Source organism: Ictidomys tridecemlineatus, chromosome 13, assembly GCF_052094955.1.
Source record: "Ictidomys tridecemlineatus isolate mIctTri1 chromosome 13, mIctTri1.hap1, whole genome shotgun sequence".
Lineage (NCBI taxonomy): Eukaryota > Metazoa > Chordata > Mammalia > Rodentia > Sciuridae > Ictidomys > Ictidomys tridecemlineatus.
In genome coordinates, this window is record NC_135489.1 from 23594889 (window position 1) to 23610446 (window position 15558).

A 15558-nucleotide genomic window follows, 5' to 3' on the forward strand; every position below is an offset into this window, starting at 1 on the left:
CTAAAGGATGTCAGCTGAGATCTGGCTCTAGGTCCCATGATGAATGCTATAGCTTCAGCCATTGCATGTGTACTTTAGGATGGGAGGAGGAGGAAGATAGGGACAATGGGGTGCACCTCCCCGCTGGTTAATCTCCTATAAAGAGCTCACTAATAAACTCATGACTCTCACTGGCCATCCTTAGGAGTGAAGGAAGCTGGAAATGAAATTTAAGTCAAACGTAATTTTTAACTTGGTTCCTTGTCATTGCAAAAGTTGAGGGAGGGAAAGGAGACAACCTGCTACAAACATCCAGCCTGAAATGAGGAAAGACTTCATTTTTTGCACAACCCCTTTGTTCTTTGTTGATTCCAGGCCATCGGGAATGCCAAAACCACTCGGAATGACAACAGCAGCCGCTTTGGAAAGTACATTCAGATCGGCTTTGACAAAAGGTACCACATCATTGGGGCCAACATGAGGACCTACCTGTTGGAGAAGTCCAGAGTCGTCTTTCAGGTGAGTGAGGGACTGGGGCCTGTTGTATTTTTGCCCCACATCTGATGCTGCCTGCCCCACTCCCCGTGCCCAAAGAGCAGCTCATCTTTTGAGCCTGGATTTGGATGTACTTGGTCTTCTGCTTTCCTTTTGTTGATGGTATTCATTTCAAATGAAACAGGAATTTGGCCTCAAAGTCCTTTACCTTGCATTGCTTTTTGATTCAACCAACAAACTGAGGGCCTCTAATGTGTCAGACCTGTGCTAGACCCCAAAGATGCAATCGAGAATAAAATCTGTTTCCTTGTGGATTTTCAGTCTAATGATCAGGGACTATCATATGTACAGTCTGTGATTTGAGCTTTCGCATGAACCTTAGTAGGTTGAAAGTGTATCCGTTTTCACATTTGGCTCCTTGGTTTACTTTTCAGTAAGTGAGTGGAGTTCTCACTTCTTCCCAGGCTTGATTGGTCTCAGCTTACCTTTCATTTCCTCCTGCCAACAGGGCCGTGCCTCTAGGTGACTGCCCTCCCCTGGCAGCACACGGTTCAGCTCACAACCCCATGCACAGCCCTCTTGTAGCTCCCTTTTGTCCTCATCACTGAACCAAAGTGACAGTGCATGTCCTGAGGCTGGCACGCTGCTCCCCTGGGTGAAGTGGCTTCCTGGTGCTCACATTTTGGCTACCTTCAGAGGAGACATTGGAAGGCTTCGGAATCCAATCCCTTCAGCTGCTTGTCTTAGATAGCTCCGTGCCGATTCTTAGCAAACACCCAATGAATTCAAACAAGCTCTCCCCTCCCCTTTTTGCCTGGCTGTCCTTGGTACCTCCTGGTTGGTTTCCCAGCCCCACATTCTCGCTTCTGTAGTGCCGGGGCTGGCCTCTTCTGGGTACAGTCCAGGGTGCCCTGCGGCCTCTCCCTGGCACCCCTTCCTGAGCTTTCCTTTTTCTCACCACTGTCCCTTGGCCAATTTAAGCCATTCTGGCTTCAAGTGTCCACCAGAAGTCCCTTCCTAGTTGTGGACCTTTCCTGACTGCTCTGACTCGGTGGGGCAGCACAGCTTTCACTTAGCTCCAAGCTTCTCAGAGGAGAATGTTCACAGCAAGGAAATTATAAGCCCCGGAGCATTAGTCGAGCAGCACAGAATACATACCTGCTGATTGACTGACTCTCCATTTGTGGAATAACAATGATGTCTTATACAGAAGGAAAAAGAAAATGCAGGCTTTTGTGTAAGTCAAGAGGTAAAACTCGTCAGCTTAGGAGAACCCATAGCACATGGAAAATCTGGCAGTGGGAATTGAAGGTGGCAGGGCTATGGAAACACGGAAGGTGGTGGGTTCAGTCCCCCCCCACACCTGGAGCATCTGGGCTCGGAATAGATGAGAGGGTTATCTTTGCCTTAAAACTTTGAAAGTTTTAAAGTCTTTGCCTTAAAACTCATTCACCTTTTCCTCCTCCAGGCAGATGATGAGAGGAATTATCATATCTTCTACCAGCTCTGTGCTGCCGCCAGTCTCCCAGAATTTAAAGAGCTTGCACTAAGTAAGTCAGCAGGTGTATACTGTGCTCAGGGTGGGCGACAACCACTGGAACAACTTAGAGGCTCTGCGGGTGCCTGGGTGCTCTGCTCAGAGTCCCCTGATACAGGTTCCTGTCTGAGCTCTGTCCTGAGACGGAGTTGTTTGTTCTTTGTCGATTCCAGGCCATCGGGAATGCCAAAACCACTCGGAATGACTCCCTTACACCTCTCAGAACCTCCCCACCCAATTAGTAAAATAGTATTAATTGTATCCAGTCTGTCTTCAACAAAAATTGGGTGAAGGAATAGGAGGCAGGGTTGGAAGCATGTTTTGCATGGCATGAAAGACTGTCCATGTGTCATTATTTTGAAATGTGTTTTTACTCTAGGCATCATGAGATATGTGTGCCTTCCATAAAGATGTAGATTTGGATGATGCATATCATTCGCTCAGGGCTAACATGTTTTAGGATTAAGTTTTAGGATTGAGACAGAGGGAAGGGTGAGGATAAAGTGGGGATGGATATAAGCCAGGTATGGTGGGCACACCTATGATCCCAGCTACTGGGGAGGCTGAGGCAAGAGGATCCCGATTCTGATGCCAGCCTGGGCAACTTAGACATTATCTCAAGATTAAAAACACAAAGGGCTGGGGGTGCAGCTCAGGGGTAGCTTGCCTAGCACACTTGAGGTCTTGGGTTTAATCCCCAGTACTGCTAGGGGATGAGGAGTGAGAAAAAGACAATGGGAATGGCTCTAGTCATAAGGCAGAGGCATGGATATTGCCACAGATGATGGGGTGGGGCTCAGATGAGTGAGACAGTGCTGCCACACGGTCTGATCCCATTTAAAAAGGCCTGGAAGCTTCTGGAACACCTGCATTGGAGCACTGGAGGGAAATGGAGCGACCAACAAAAGTTACCGCTCTACTGGAGCCAATGCACGAGTCCCCAAATGTCACCATCAGATCGATGGGTCCATCCTTGGCTTCCACTGATGAACGTATTAGCAAGTCTCACTTGCTTTGAGGTGGCTGACGTGGAGCTAGGAGTAGTGGAGGTGTTTTAGTTATATTCCCCCCTGCTGGGCTAAAAGACCTGAGAAGCACAATTACAGAGGAGAAATGTTTATTTGGGCCTCACAGTTTCAGAGGTCTCTATCCATAAACAGCAGGCTCCATTCCTTGGAGCTCAGGGTGAGGCTGAGCATCATGGAAGAAGTGTGGCAGAGGGAAGCAGCTCACCTGATAATGAGGAAGCAGACACTCCACTTGCTAGATACAAATATATACCCCAAAGCTGTGCCCCCAATTCCCACCTCCTCCAGACACACCCTTTCTGCCTTCAGTTAATCTCTATCGGGATTAATTCACTGATTGGGTTAAGACTCACATCCCAATCATTTCTCCTCCAAACCTTGCATTCTCACAAGTGAGCTTTAGGAGGACACCTCACACCCAAACCATAACAGGTGGGTAGGCTTTAGTTCTTGATTCCGTACCACATACCATCTCTCCTTGGACCTAGAGCCTCTATTTGAATCCTGTGGTCTGGGGAGCATTGTGTACATGGGATATTGATAATGTAGCTGTGTCCTTGGAGCCCATGTGTGGGATAAGGGCGGGCCTAGGGCTCAGCAGTATCCTGTCCCTGGCCTGGTGTCTGTACTTTAGGAGCTTGTGGGGAAAGTGAAGCACTATCGGATGATGTGAAGAGCTGGGTATCTAGGAAGAGGCTGGTTGGTCTCCACAGCTGTGAGAACAAGGCTAATGAGACTTTGTAATCTCTGATCCTAATATAAGCTATCCTAAGGATCTAGCACCAGACATACCTGTGCTCTCAGTCGCTAAAATCTATCCAAAGGCTCCAATATCGGTTTGCTCTCTTAACTCTGCTTCTCAAATTCTTGTAGCATTTGATGCATATGTGTCATGCAACTTAGCATCCATTCATCAAACTACTCGGGCCATGTTAGATGCTGGTGACATAATATTAAACAGTTGTGGGTCCTGCTTTCACTGAGCTTGTCAACCTCAGTACCGGGTGGTGAGGGCTATGCTGCAGGAAGCGTAGCTGGGGCAGGCCAAGTTTACCTGTGAAGCCATGTTTTTAGTCAGAACCTAGGGAGGAAGCTGTGGTTTGTCCTTTAATTTGTCCTTCAGGACCTTGAAGCCAGCACCTTCTCTCATCCTCTGGTTTGTCCTTTAATTCTTCATAAGTTTGATTCTCCCGGGGACATTATTGCTTCTCTGAGGACAAGGAGAGCGCATTGCCTTTCAAGCAGGGTGGTGCTGAGCAGTCCTTGTCTGAGCACTGCCCTGACCTGCCACCTTTAGGCTCTGATGTAGGCTCAGTCACAAGTGGCCAGGTAGGCATTCACACTGTGGCTATTGCCATCATCTTTTCCTTCCCAGAATGGGGCAAGAGCCCAGAAGAGCTTTTCAAGGCCGGTCTGCAAGACATGAGATATATTTTCCCCTCTGATCAATTTTACAACGAACAAATACTGACATGATCCACTTGACAGTATTGGGGCCATTTTGGTCACAAATGTAACTTGAATAGGAAAGAAATCATCCTAAAAATTTCACTTAACATGATTTGTAATTGAGCTTAGAATGGCTTTTCCTTGTATATCTGTGCAATGTGCAGATTCCTTGGGTTCCTAGCTGAGACACTTGAAAACTACCCAGTCTCTTGCATCATGGAGTGAAATGAAGAGGCTTTGGTGTGAGTTAGGCTTACAGATCTCTTGGAAGATTTTTTTAGAAGTACAATGATAGTGAATAACTAGTGAATAAATGACAGTAAATCTCGTACAGGTGTAAAGGACCCATTTTTTCCTTGTGTTCATCCTTCAGATGTTTAAGGAATAATTTCCTTTTCTTGGTTACTTCTGTAAGTGTACTGATGCAGTTTTATTAATAACGTCTTCAGCCTTGCACAGGTCAAAACCTTGCATCCCATTTGCAGTGCAAGCTGGTGGCCTTGGCCTTGAAAGGCTTGATTAATTTCTACTTTGTGGTCTGCCCACTACCTGGACCAACATCTGCGTATTGAGCCAGTTAATAATTTGTGGTGTGTTTCTCCTTGGTGATTCTTCTTAAAGAGACCAGAGGATGAGAGAAGGTGCTGGCTTCAGGGACCTGAAAGGAGAGCCGAGATCCAGGCAGGCTGGGAAGACTCCTTTTGTTTGGTTCTTATCGAGAGGCTCTGGAGCATGATCTTCAGAGGCTACTATAGACCTTAAAGCTGAGAGAGGAGACAGTCACTCTGTTCGGATTCAGAGAATGCAGGTAGTCCCTGCAGCTGTAAGCCTAACTCTGAATAAGTGACGCAGCTGGGCCCGAGTTTGGGAACCGGGAGCTGGCAGGACCCGTGGGTGTTCTGTCTTAGAACATCAGGCAGCAAGGCCCTGGGTGTTGACAATGAAGAGTCTTGGGAAAAGGTGTTGAAAATGCATTCCCTCCAATACGAAAGTGGAGTTGGGTGACTACGTTCAGCTGACACTTGATAATGACCGCTTTAATCAGTGGTTTTGTTGCTGTGACCAAAAGACCTAGTAAGAGCAACTGGGAGGAGGAAAAGCTTATTTTGGCTCGGTTTTCAGCAATTCAGTCCCTGGTCAGCCAATTCCATAACTGTGGGCCCAAGATGAGGTAGAACTTCATGGCTGACGGGTGTTTGGGAGGAAAGCAGCTAAGGATAGGCCACCAGGAAAAGGCTCCACTCATGGCTTAACAAACCCGTAAGATACATCCCCAGTGACCCATGTCCAGCCACGCCCTACCTACCTCCAGTTACTGCCCAGTTAATCCATGGCAGTAGATTAACCCTCTGATTAGGTTGTGCCTCTCATAATCAAATCATTTCACCACTGAACATTCTTGCTTTGTCTCATAGGAGCTCTTGAAGCTTACCTCATAGCTAAACCAAACAATGAGGTTGTGTTCATGACAATCATAGAATGCCAAAGATATGATCATTTCTTTTTTTTTTTAATCGTTTTAGTTTTAGGTAGACACACTCTTTATGTGGTGCTGAAGATCAAACCCAGTGCTTTATGCATGCTAGGTGAGCATTCTACCGTTGAACCACAACCCTACTCCAGAAAAATGATCATTTCTACAATTGGGTAATCAGTTAATGGGCTCCCAGGCCCGGACAATCTCTGGAGAGTGTGCGCAGCCCTTAAAGCCCTATGTTCTTCAGTTTGCTTATCTGCAATAGTGGGAGTTAAAGTGGTTTTCAGGTCGGCCCTGCAGAAATCATCAGATGAAACATCTTGAAGAGTAAATACAAAGAGGAAGAAAGAATTGATTTAGAAAGCCTTGGAAACTGTGCCATGCCAGAGCTCCCAGAATGGTTAGCTATGAAAAAGAACTATGCTGTCTTCAGCAAAGAGAATTCTTAAAAATTCACTTCTCCTGAAGCTGTGAGTGAGGAAGAGTTGTTATCCTTCCTCCTCCAGTTCAAACGCCTTGGACTGAATCATCAGTGTGTTAAGTTACTCCTCCAGAAAGCTCTCCTGCCACACCACTGCAACTCTGTTCATCCCTGTAGGCAGTGGAGCTTGATGGTTACAGCTCAGGTTGTGTTGTTAAACTGGGGTTTAGGGCTGAGTTCTGCTCTCTAGCTGGGCTTGGCAGTGCTTGCTTAATGGACCAAAGGAGTTTTTAAAGTTTATTGTGGCTTGGAACAGAGGGTGCCCTCTAGGAACATGAGGGAATGGGGTGAAACAAGAAAGGTAGGTGGGGACCATTGACCGCATGGACAGAAGGAAGAGTTGATCAGGGACAGGAAACTGAGGTCAGGAGTTGGGAGCAGTAGGCTGTAGCCATGTCTTGGAAGGTCTGAGAGAAGGTTCTAGGCTGATAATTTTTTCTACTGACCTCTAAGGGGCTTCAAACAGGGGAGCAGTGTGACTGAAATTAGCAGCATTTTGGAGGTATGTTTGGAAGGACATGAGCAGAAGCAAGGAGTTGGGTTTAGAGTCTTTTGCAACAGTCCCCAGACAACAGATGCTGAAGGTCAGACCCAGGGCAATGGCAGTCTGCAGAGAGGAAAATTCTGTAGAAGTTCTTAGGAGATAAATCAGAAGGACGAGGTGTTGGAGGACTGGGAGCTGCTGTGAAGCTGCGGCTAAGCACGCTCAGCTGATGTGCATTCAACCGTGCATGCTTGGGTCAAGGGAAAAGAATTGAACTGGGGTTTTCAGGGAGGAGGAAAACCAGCCCATGTACAGACTGGACATCCTGTCAGAACCAAACATTATGTACTCAGAACGTGACACCACACGGAGTACTTTGTGAAAGACAAGTGATTTTTAGAGGGTAAACTTGATAGCAGGCAATTGTTACTCTAAATGACTTCCGTGGCCGAGTCCCTTATTTAAGCTGCTTTTACCATCCTACTTGTAGTGCAGGTCCTACCCGAGGCTTGTTGCATTTTTGCCTCCTGATAAGCTTGGCTGAGACTCATAAGACAACCCGGACCGCTCTTTACCAGCTGTGCCAAGGCTTCCTCAGAGGCCTGACAGTGTTAAGCTGGGGAATGAGAACAAACCCCTGAGGATCTCCGCCTGCGCTTGCTCAAGTGCCTGAACAGCTCGAGTGTGCCCCAACCTTTCCCAACAAATGAACAGGAAGACCAGGTCGCCTGAGGCACATCACAGCCCCTCATGTTAAATGAAGTGTTCAAGCAAAGATTATCTAGAGTCATGGAAGTCTGTGATCTAGGAGGTGATTCTAACTGTGCGTTTTACTTACTTATTTTGGGTCTGTCTTAAAAATAAATCTGGGCAGGATCCCATTAAGCTGAACTTTTGCATCATCTATTTATCTTCTGTATTGACATGTTTTTCCCACACCAGTTTTATATAAATACGGTAGCACATTCTGGCAGAGTAATGTAATTTTTGTGTATTATTCAGTTTTCTCAGATTTGCCATTATGGATGAAGAATACTTTAAAGGGTTTCACAACTGGCTGGAACTAAAATTTGGTCTGGAATAGCATGCTTGGGAAATAGAACTCCTTGTGGGTCATGACCTGTGGGTGACACAGGGAGAAGAGTCTCTGCAGTGTTTGACACTTGACTTCCTTGCCTCCACAGCATGTGCAGAGGACTTTTTCTATACATCCCAGGGAGGAGACACAGCCATCGAGGGTGTAGATGACGCAGAGGACTTTGAGAAGACACGGCAAGCTTTCACACTTCTTGGTAAGGAGCTTCCAGTGTGAGAAATGGGCCTGGAGGGGGATCATATGGAGGGGTGGCACCATGGTGTCCACATGCCTTGCCAGTCTTCATGAGCTAACACGGGGGAAGGCTTCATGCCCTTGGTAAATGACACCTCGCCCTTTTTCATCCCTACCCTTGGGCTCCAAAGATTAAAATTAATGGCTCATCTCTAAATCAAAACCAAAAAAACGGAGCTGGACAGGTGGGCACAGTGGTGCATGCCTGTAATCCCATTTCCTTGGGAGGCAGAATGATTACAAGACCAAGGCCAGCAATTTAACAGAACCCTCAGCAACCTAGAAAGTATACCCCTTGTCTTAAAAAGAACTAGGATATATTCAGTGCTAAGGCACTGAGGGTTCAGTCCCCAGTACTAAAAGAAAAGGTTTTGAGCCAGGTGCAGTGGCACCCATTTGTAATTCTAGCTAGTCAAGAAGATGAGGTAGGATCACTAGTTCAAGGCTAACCTGGGTAACATAGAGACCCTGTCTCAAAAATTAAATGGGTGGGGATGTAGCTCAGTGGTAGACTGCCCCTGTGGGCAATCACCCTATCCCCCCCCCCCACCCAAGAGAAAAGAGAAAAAGCAAGGTTTTGAAAGTCTCTTCCAGGCACTATGATCTATCCTGCTTCACTCACTGGGCCATTGACACCAACAAAGGAAAGCTCAGTGTAGCTGTGCCTTCTGTGCAGTGTCTGGGTTCAGAGGTGGTGTGTTCTAGCAGGAAGAACACTGGGCCAAATTACCTGTGTGCCACAGTCACGGAATCGGAGCTGGAAGCAGACTGTAAAAGCCTGGAAGCTCTGTCCCACTTGCAGTGTTGGTTTTGTTACCTGTTTCCATGGAGACTTTAGCAGTGGGATTCTCAAGGCAAGAAGTTCTGTCTGTCCTTTAGGGACAGAAGGGGACACTAGAGCCAGAAGAGGTTGCAGCTCCACTCTTTGAAGAGAAGAGCCCCCAGGTAGCAAGGTGGAAGGTGAGCCTTTCTTAATTGGGAAATGGACATGCTCAGTTCCTGGGACCTGCAGCCACGAAAAGGAAAGCCTGAGAATTCCGCCCTAAACTAGCAAGTGACTCAGCATGGCCCCATGTCGTTCCAGCCCCTTCCTTGATAGAGAATTCAGCTTCTGAGCCTCGTGGCTAACTCAGTGCAGTCTGTTGTGTTCTGTGGTGTTGTCAGGGAAGTTTTATCCAGTAGCAAAACGAGGCATGGCCTCATCCCTATGTAGGGAGGAACCCAGGCCCTTGAGTGCTGAAATCCCCATGTCGGACACATCTTGGTATAACTGGCCCATATAGTTCATGGGTACAAGGACAAACCTTACCAGGAGATAGAAACTATGCTGGTTATTCCAATGGAGAAAAATGAATGTGAATATTTGACTAGAGCCTCAGAGCGTTAATAACTATGAAGAGATGAAAGGGGACTTTAAGGGTCCAGAAGTAGTAGGTACAGAGGCTATGGCTAGGGCAAGGAGAGGCATCCAGTGTGGGAATTACTGAGTAGAGGAGCCCTGAGCCTTGGTTGAGCTTTAGATGACATCTAAGATTATGGTGAAGAAACTTGCCTGAGGGTGGAGGCCAGCAGTCTGCACAAGCCAGGTGCACTGGTCCTGGAGTGGGGTAAGGCCTGGCCTACTGAGGAGCTTCTGATGCAGGCTTGAGTATTGAGGGAGGCACAGTGGGAGCTCAGTAGGGAGGTTGCCAGGCACCCAGATGACAGTCATAACTAGGGAGGACCAGAAAGGGGGAGGGAGATGCCTCCCTGCTGCATGGCCTCGTGTATCACTGCGGTGCCCTCTGTGGAGCAAGCCTGGCCTTCCTCCAGCAGGCACAGGATGGCAGCCCCAGTGTCAGCAGGGCAAGGAGGGAGGACGGGAAGCTGAGAGGACATATTGAGAGGCACCCACTACTGCCACAGCATCACATGCCTTATTCTCTAGGGCTGGGGGGTTTGAGGACACTTGACCTTGATGTGAAACAGGATTTATTTTTTTGTGTTGAGGGCAGAACTTGGCACTCGGGGCCTTGCCTGTGCCGGGCAGTGCTGTGCCACTGAGTTACACTTCCAGCCCAAGCAGGCTGCGTTCTGCCAGTTAGACAGACAGGAGAAGGCCTTTGGCAATTGGTCCTCTGTAGTGCGAATGCAAGCAGTGGACAGGAGCTGGTAGGAAGGGGTGAGTCCCTCCAGGGCTCTAAGACGGATACTTTAATCTCAAAGCAGATAGTGCTTGTGAAATTATTTTCATAAGAGTATTAAATAATACTCTAAAAATTAAATAATACTCTATCCCTCATCTTTTTTTTTTTTTTAAAGAGAGAGGAGAGAGAGATTTTTTTTTTAATATTCTAGTTCTCGGCAGACACAACATCTTTGTTGGTATGTGGTGCTGAGGATCGAACCCGGGCCGCACGCATGCCAGGCGAGCGCGCCACCGCTTGAGCCACATCCCCAGCCCCTTCCCCATCTTTTTAATTCCAGAGGTTGGCACACTTTTTCTTAAGAAAAAGCCAGGTGGTTTTTGTTATACCTCCTTATCTTTGCTGTCGTAACACAGAAACAAAGATAAAATGTGGTAACACAGAAAGACACAGATAAAATGTGAATGGGTGTGGCTGTGTTCTAATAGAACTTTATAAAAAAGAGACCATGGGCCACAGCTTCTCACAGTGAGATTCTGCTTATTCAGAGTACCCCATACTAAGAAGAGACTTTGTTCACTTTGCCTAGTTCATGTTTGGGTTGTCCACTTCAGATTATCTGGGAGAATTTGTAATTATAGCTTGACATGGCTGTGTATCCTGTTTATATAGGTTTACTAACTGTTTTTTTAAGCTTAAGTATTGCCTGAAGATAAGTAGCTGCAGCTAGGGAGGCATGTGGGGCAATAACTATTACTTCCTAAACCCAGTGGTAGTTTTACAGATATCTTCATTATATCTTTCTGTTGCCTTTCCTTATAAGTCTGAAATATATTGTAACTTAAGGAGATACGATAATGGCTTTAAGCTAAACATAAATTTTAAGAGATTATCCATGCCTTTGACAATTTACTTGGGTAAATAACAAATTTGACAGTCCTCTCTGCTGCCACAATTGTTCTGGGCTAGGTGTGCATGTCTGTCACTGAGGGCATACGTAGCATGGAGAGCAACCACCCCCATCTGGGCTGGCCGTGAGCCAGCTGGCTGGGCAGCCCCTGGAACAGCCACCTTAGGGACTGTTTCTACTTTTCTTTCCCCATTGGCACATGGGATGTGTCGCAGATGTCTGCAGGATATTGCGTTGAGGGAGAAATGACTGCAGATAAATGACCATTCTTATTAAACTCATAAAAAATGTCCATAAGGTGCTTGGTTGAAATGAAGTCCAAAATGAGTCTGTGTGATTGCTGCCTCTCGTACGCTCTTGGAGAAGTAAAAATAGTGGCATGACCCATCTGGTCTACTTGGGACAATCGAAGTTGAATATTTTTCCTTTCAGTCCAGCAGCCCTTTTGCCCTCTGCACTGTTATTGTGAGTGGTAATTACATGGTGCACAGCCTGGATCATTTTAGGAGTCATTGGCCCAGGATGAAAAAATCAACCTTTTTTTTTTTTTTTTAAAGTCCTTAAAAAGGGTAAAATGTCCTTTGTATCATAGCATGGATATTGAGTGTCATTCATTCACTTTTTTTCTTGCAGGAGTGAGAGAGTCCCATCAGATAAGCATTTTTAAGATAATTGCTTCTATCCTGCACCTGGGAAGTGTGGAGATTCAGGCTGAGCGGGATGGTGATTCCTGTAGCATATCAGTAAGTCGCACCCCAGCACCAGAGATAAAATGGACACAATTTATTCCTACAGTTCGATATGACTGAAATGTGTTTCTGCACTTAGAGGGCACCCCTAGGTTATTCATTCTTAACAGGAATGATTTCTGTTGACTTACTGATAATTTTTTTTAAAAGAACCAATCCATTTCAAATCGGCTGCCATCAAATGTCTATCAGCGAGGGCAAGGAATTTAGTGGCTCTTCAATAAATTCTTTCTGATGGGCTGATTTGCCAACTCTGAGGCACATGGGATTTCACAGCATGCCATCAATCTATGGAGTACTTTCTGGGCTCCAGACTGAGCTTGCTACAACAAGGAGATGAGAGTATTGGGTCCCATACAGGACAGGGGACCTTACTGGCCAGGATTAGGCCAGTATGAGGCAGACTTTGCAGGACTTCCTCAGATGTCTCAAATCTGAAATACTCCACAAAGGCTCATGATAAAGTTGTGTCCCTGGTGCCCAATGTAGTTAGTGGCCGATACCTGGTAGATACGTTGTCTACGTGGGTGATGGAGCAGTTCCCAGTGCGGTGGTACAGACGGCAACTGTTGTGTCCTATCTGGAATTTAGTGATGAGGGCCTAGGCTAAAACTGGTGTTCTGACTTTGAGTAGATGAATCTGCACCTATTTCTCCCTATTCTGTGCCCATTTATGACTAGGTCCTAGGGAGATACAAAATGTGAGTCTTATTTCCAAGGACATGGGTTTAAATAACGCAATGCAGGGGGGCGGGGGACAAAAGGTGCCCCGGCCACTCACAAGGTGTTGCTTTTTCCATTGAGCAAACATTCACTAACCTCTTGTAGATATGAGGTTTAGGGTTATCAAAAGGTCAAACTGGCCCTACCTAGTGGGGGGAGACCTGAGCTCTATCTGGGATCAGACTGAGCTCACCACTGGTTTCCTCTCCATCCCACATTTTCCTTAAATGAGAAACAGGCTTGGGTTCGAAAAGGTCCCTGGGTCCGTTGCCATCCTCACCACAGACTCTGGAGCCCCCACTTGGGCCTGTGGAAAAGGAAGGAATGTTGGGGCTGAAGGTATCAGGTGAGCCAGAACGGTTTCGGACCCCTGTTATTTATGTGCCTATTTATATGCACATGGGGGTACCCTGGGGCTAGCAGTGTTGCTAGGAGAGAAACAGGCGTGCCTGAGGGGTGGTGGGTGAGCCTCTAGGATAGGCCAGACCCTCCCTAAACTGATTCCATATCGCCATTTGAATATAGTTCAATGAAGTCTTTCTCTTAACAAGAAAGTCATAGAGGATCTGTGCCTCCCCTACGCACATACCCCAGCAAATGCCCCACAGATTCTTAAGGCAAAGGCATACTGTTTGGTGTCGGGGACAGGTAATATTAGGAATCTTTGCATTAACAAGCTCCTGGTTTAGGCTGGTAAGATGCAAGAAATATGACAAAGTTTCCCTGAGCCTCCAGCCCACTGAACAACTTCTCTGTCTCATCCTCCATGATGGACTCTTTTTGGCTGGGGAGGGACTGGGTCAGTTCTGGGGATCAAATGCAGGGTCTCAAGCATGCTGAGCCTGTGCTTTGACATTGAGCTGATGCCCCAGCCCCCTGTCTAGGATTCTCGGCACTCTATACCTCTCCTCCCTGGCATTTAGCATGGCTTCTTGGCATTTATCATGTGATTCTTTGATTTGCTGCCCCACCCTACCCCCCAAACTCTGTGCAAGCAGAGACTGCCCTTGTTCAATAGCGTTTATAAGCACAATGTCCGAGACTCAGTAGGCACTCAAGAAGTAGACAACTGGATGAATGGTTGTTCTCTAGGACTTGGGGGTGATGAAAATGAAAGGAAGTATGCATGAGATGGGCAGAGATGTTGGCAAGGTTGATGGTGAAGCATGAGAACCAGGCCAGGAGTTCCTGAGGACCTGCAGTAGGGTGTGGGGCCTGGTTCGTGCCATCTTAGAAAGGACAGCCTTAAATGTCTCTGAGCTTACAGCTGGTCTTTCACACCTGGCCTCTGAGGACCTTCAGGGGAGAAGGAAAGTATGTCTTAGGGACTGATCAATGCCTGCACCCCTACTAAACTCTATGATCAATGCCTGTACCCCCACTAAACTCTAGAACCACATCTGTTATGGTCTCTGCCTGTCACATTGGCACTTGTAGAGTGTTTGTATGAGGTCCATGCCAAGGTGGGACCATCAGGGCACACTTGGAAGAGGAGTTAGAGGATGCAGGTGGTGAAGTGGGAGGAACTTCGGCAAATCGGAGCCCAGATGGGGATAGCACCCCTTCTCTTACCAGGTGGAGGGGGCAGGAGCCTTGTGAGTGCAGGCCGTCAGTCTAGACTGTCTCAGATGGCTCTGCAAGTAGAGGGTGTCTAGAGGACAGTGAGGGCAGTGACTTGAGCCAATACTGCCGAGACTCAAATCCTGCTTCTGCCACTTCCCAGATGCAGGACTCCGGGAAATTGCCATGCCTCTCTGCATCTCTTGCCTCCTGTGCAGTGTAGACGATGCCACCTACCCCAGCATGAGGAGGAGGATAAAACACAGCCCTGTGTGGAAAGGCCTCAGCTCTCAGCCTGTGGATTGGGGTCATGACTGTCACCATTCTTGATGTTAGACCCAGAGTGGATCTCGGGAGCATCTCTCTCACCATATGGGGGAGGAGAATCTAAATCGCAGAGAGAACCTCTCAAAGGCCAGAATGACAGTTAATGGCACAGCTGGGACAGGGTCCCCACTGTGTTCTTCCCCCTATACCACCGCTAGTCTTGCCCTTTGAGCTGGGATTACCCTCTGCTTGCAGGCAGCTTCCATTGGTGCTAAGCAAAGCAGGGGTCTGAGTACAAGCTTGAGAAATGCATGTTAAGTGTTTGTAGCCTCTCAGAGATGGCTTATTCCTCGGGCCCATGGGGTGGGGGGCTTCCTCTTGGAAAGGTTGTCTACCCATAAGCAGTGTGCCTTCTGCTTGGTAGTTTTTATTTTTAATTAAAACATGAGAATGTGTTCCATGATCGCCACAGTTACCTTGGAGATCCAACAACATCCAATTACTTGGACACCAGAGGCAATTTGTTCCTTGAATTTGGCACTATGGGCCCATAAAACTAATCTGTTACCTATAATGCTGGCTATTTTTAATGGATTTAGTATCAGTTAATTATGTGTAAGTGTAATGGCATGATGTTAGATCAGTTTCAGTTAGCACTTTTAATCAGCAGTCAGAAGCCAGTGTGAGTAGGGAAGCTCACTGCAGGGTGGGTCATCTGTCCCTGGGTGGACAGCAGAATTCCTTAACTGTGGCTCCTCTCCACTGCTGCACTTAGAGCATGCAGCATCAGGAGTGGAGAGGGCACCTGGGAGCAGGCCTTGGTCCTTGTTTTTGCTGCTGGCAGGCCTCTTAAATGTTAGGCACAGCACTGCAGATGGATTCCCTAGCAATTAAGAATTTCTTGGAAATAGGTCAGATGAACAAATTGGACATTTGCCACAGCTGAACTTGTTGCTTGCCAAA

The 15558-nt window shown here is 47.1% G+C and overlaps 1 protein-coding gene across 7 annotated transcripts in view; it reads left to right on the forward strand.

The window, feature by feature from the left end:
• Myo5b (myosin VB) overlaps positions 1-15558 on the forward strand; it is a 301342-nt gene that overhangs the window by 167826 nt on the left and 117958 nt on the right. For 6 of the 7 annotated variants that reach the window (XM_078030049.1, XM_078030050.1, XM_078030051.1 and 3 more), the window contains 4 exons: positions 355-498; positions 1943-2024; positions 8115-8222; positions 11930-12039. In XM_078030049.1, the coding sequence (XP_077886175.1) occupies positions 355-498; positions 1943-2024; positions 8115-8222; positions 11930-12039 (444 nt within the window). Of the gene's footprint in view, positions 1-354; positions 499-1942; positions 2025-8114; positions 8223-11929; positions 12040-15558 lie in introns of those variants that run through there. The other variant, XM_078030055.1, reaches the window with a different exon arrangement.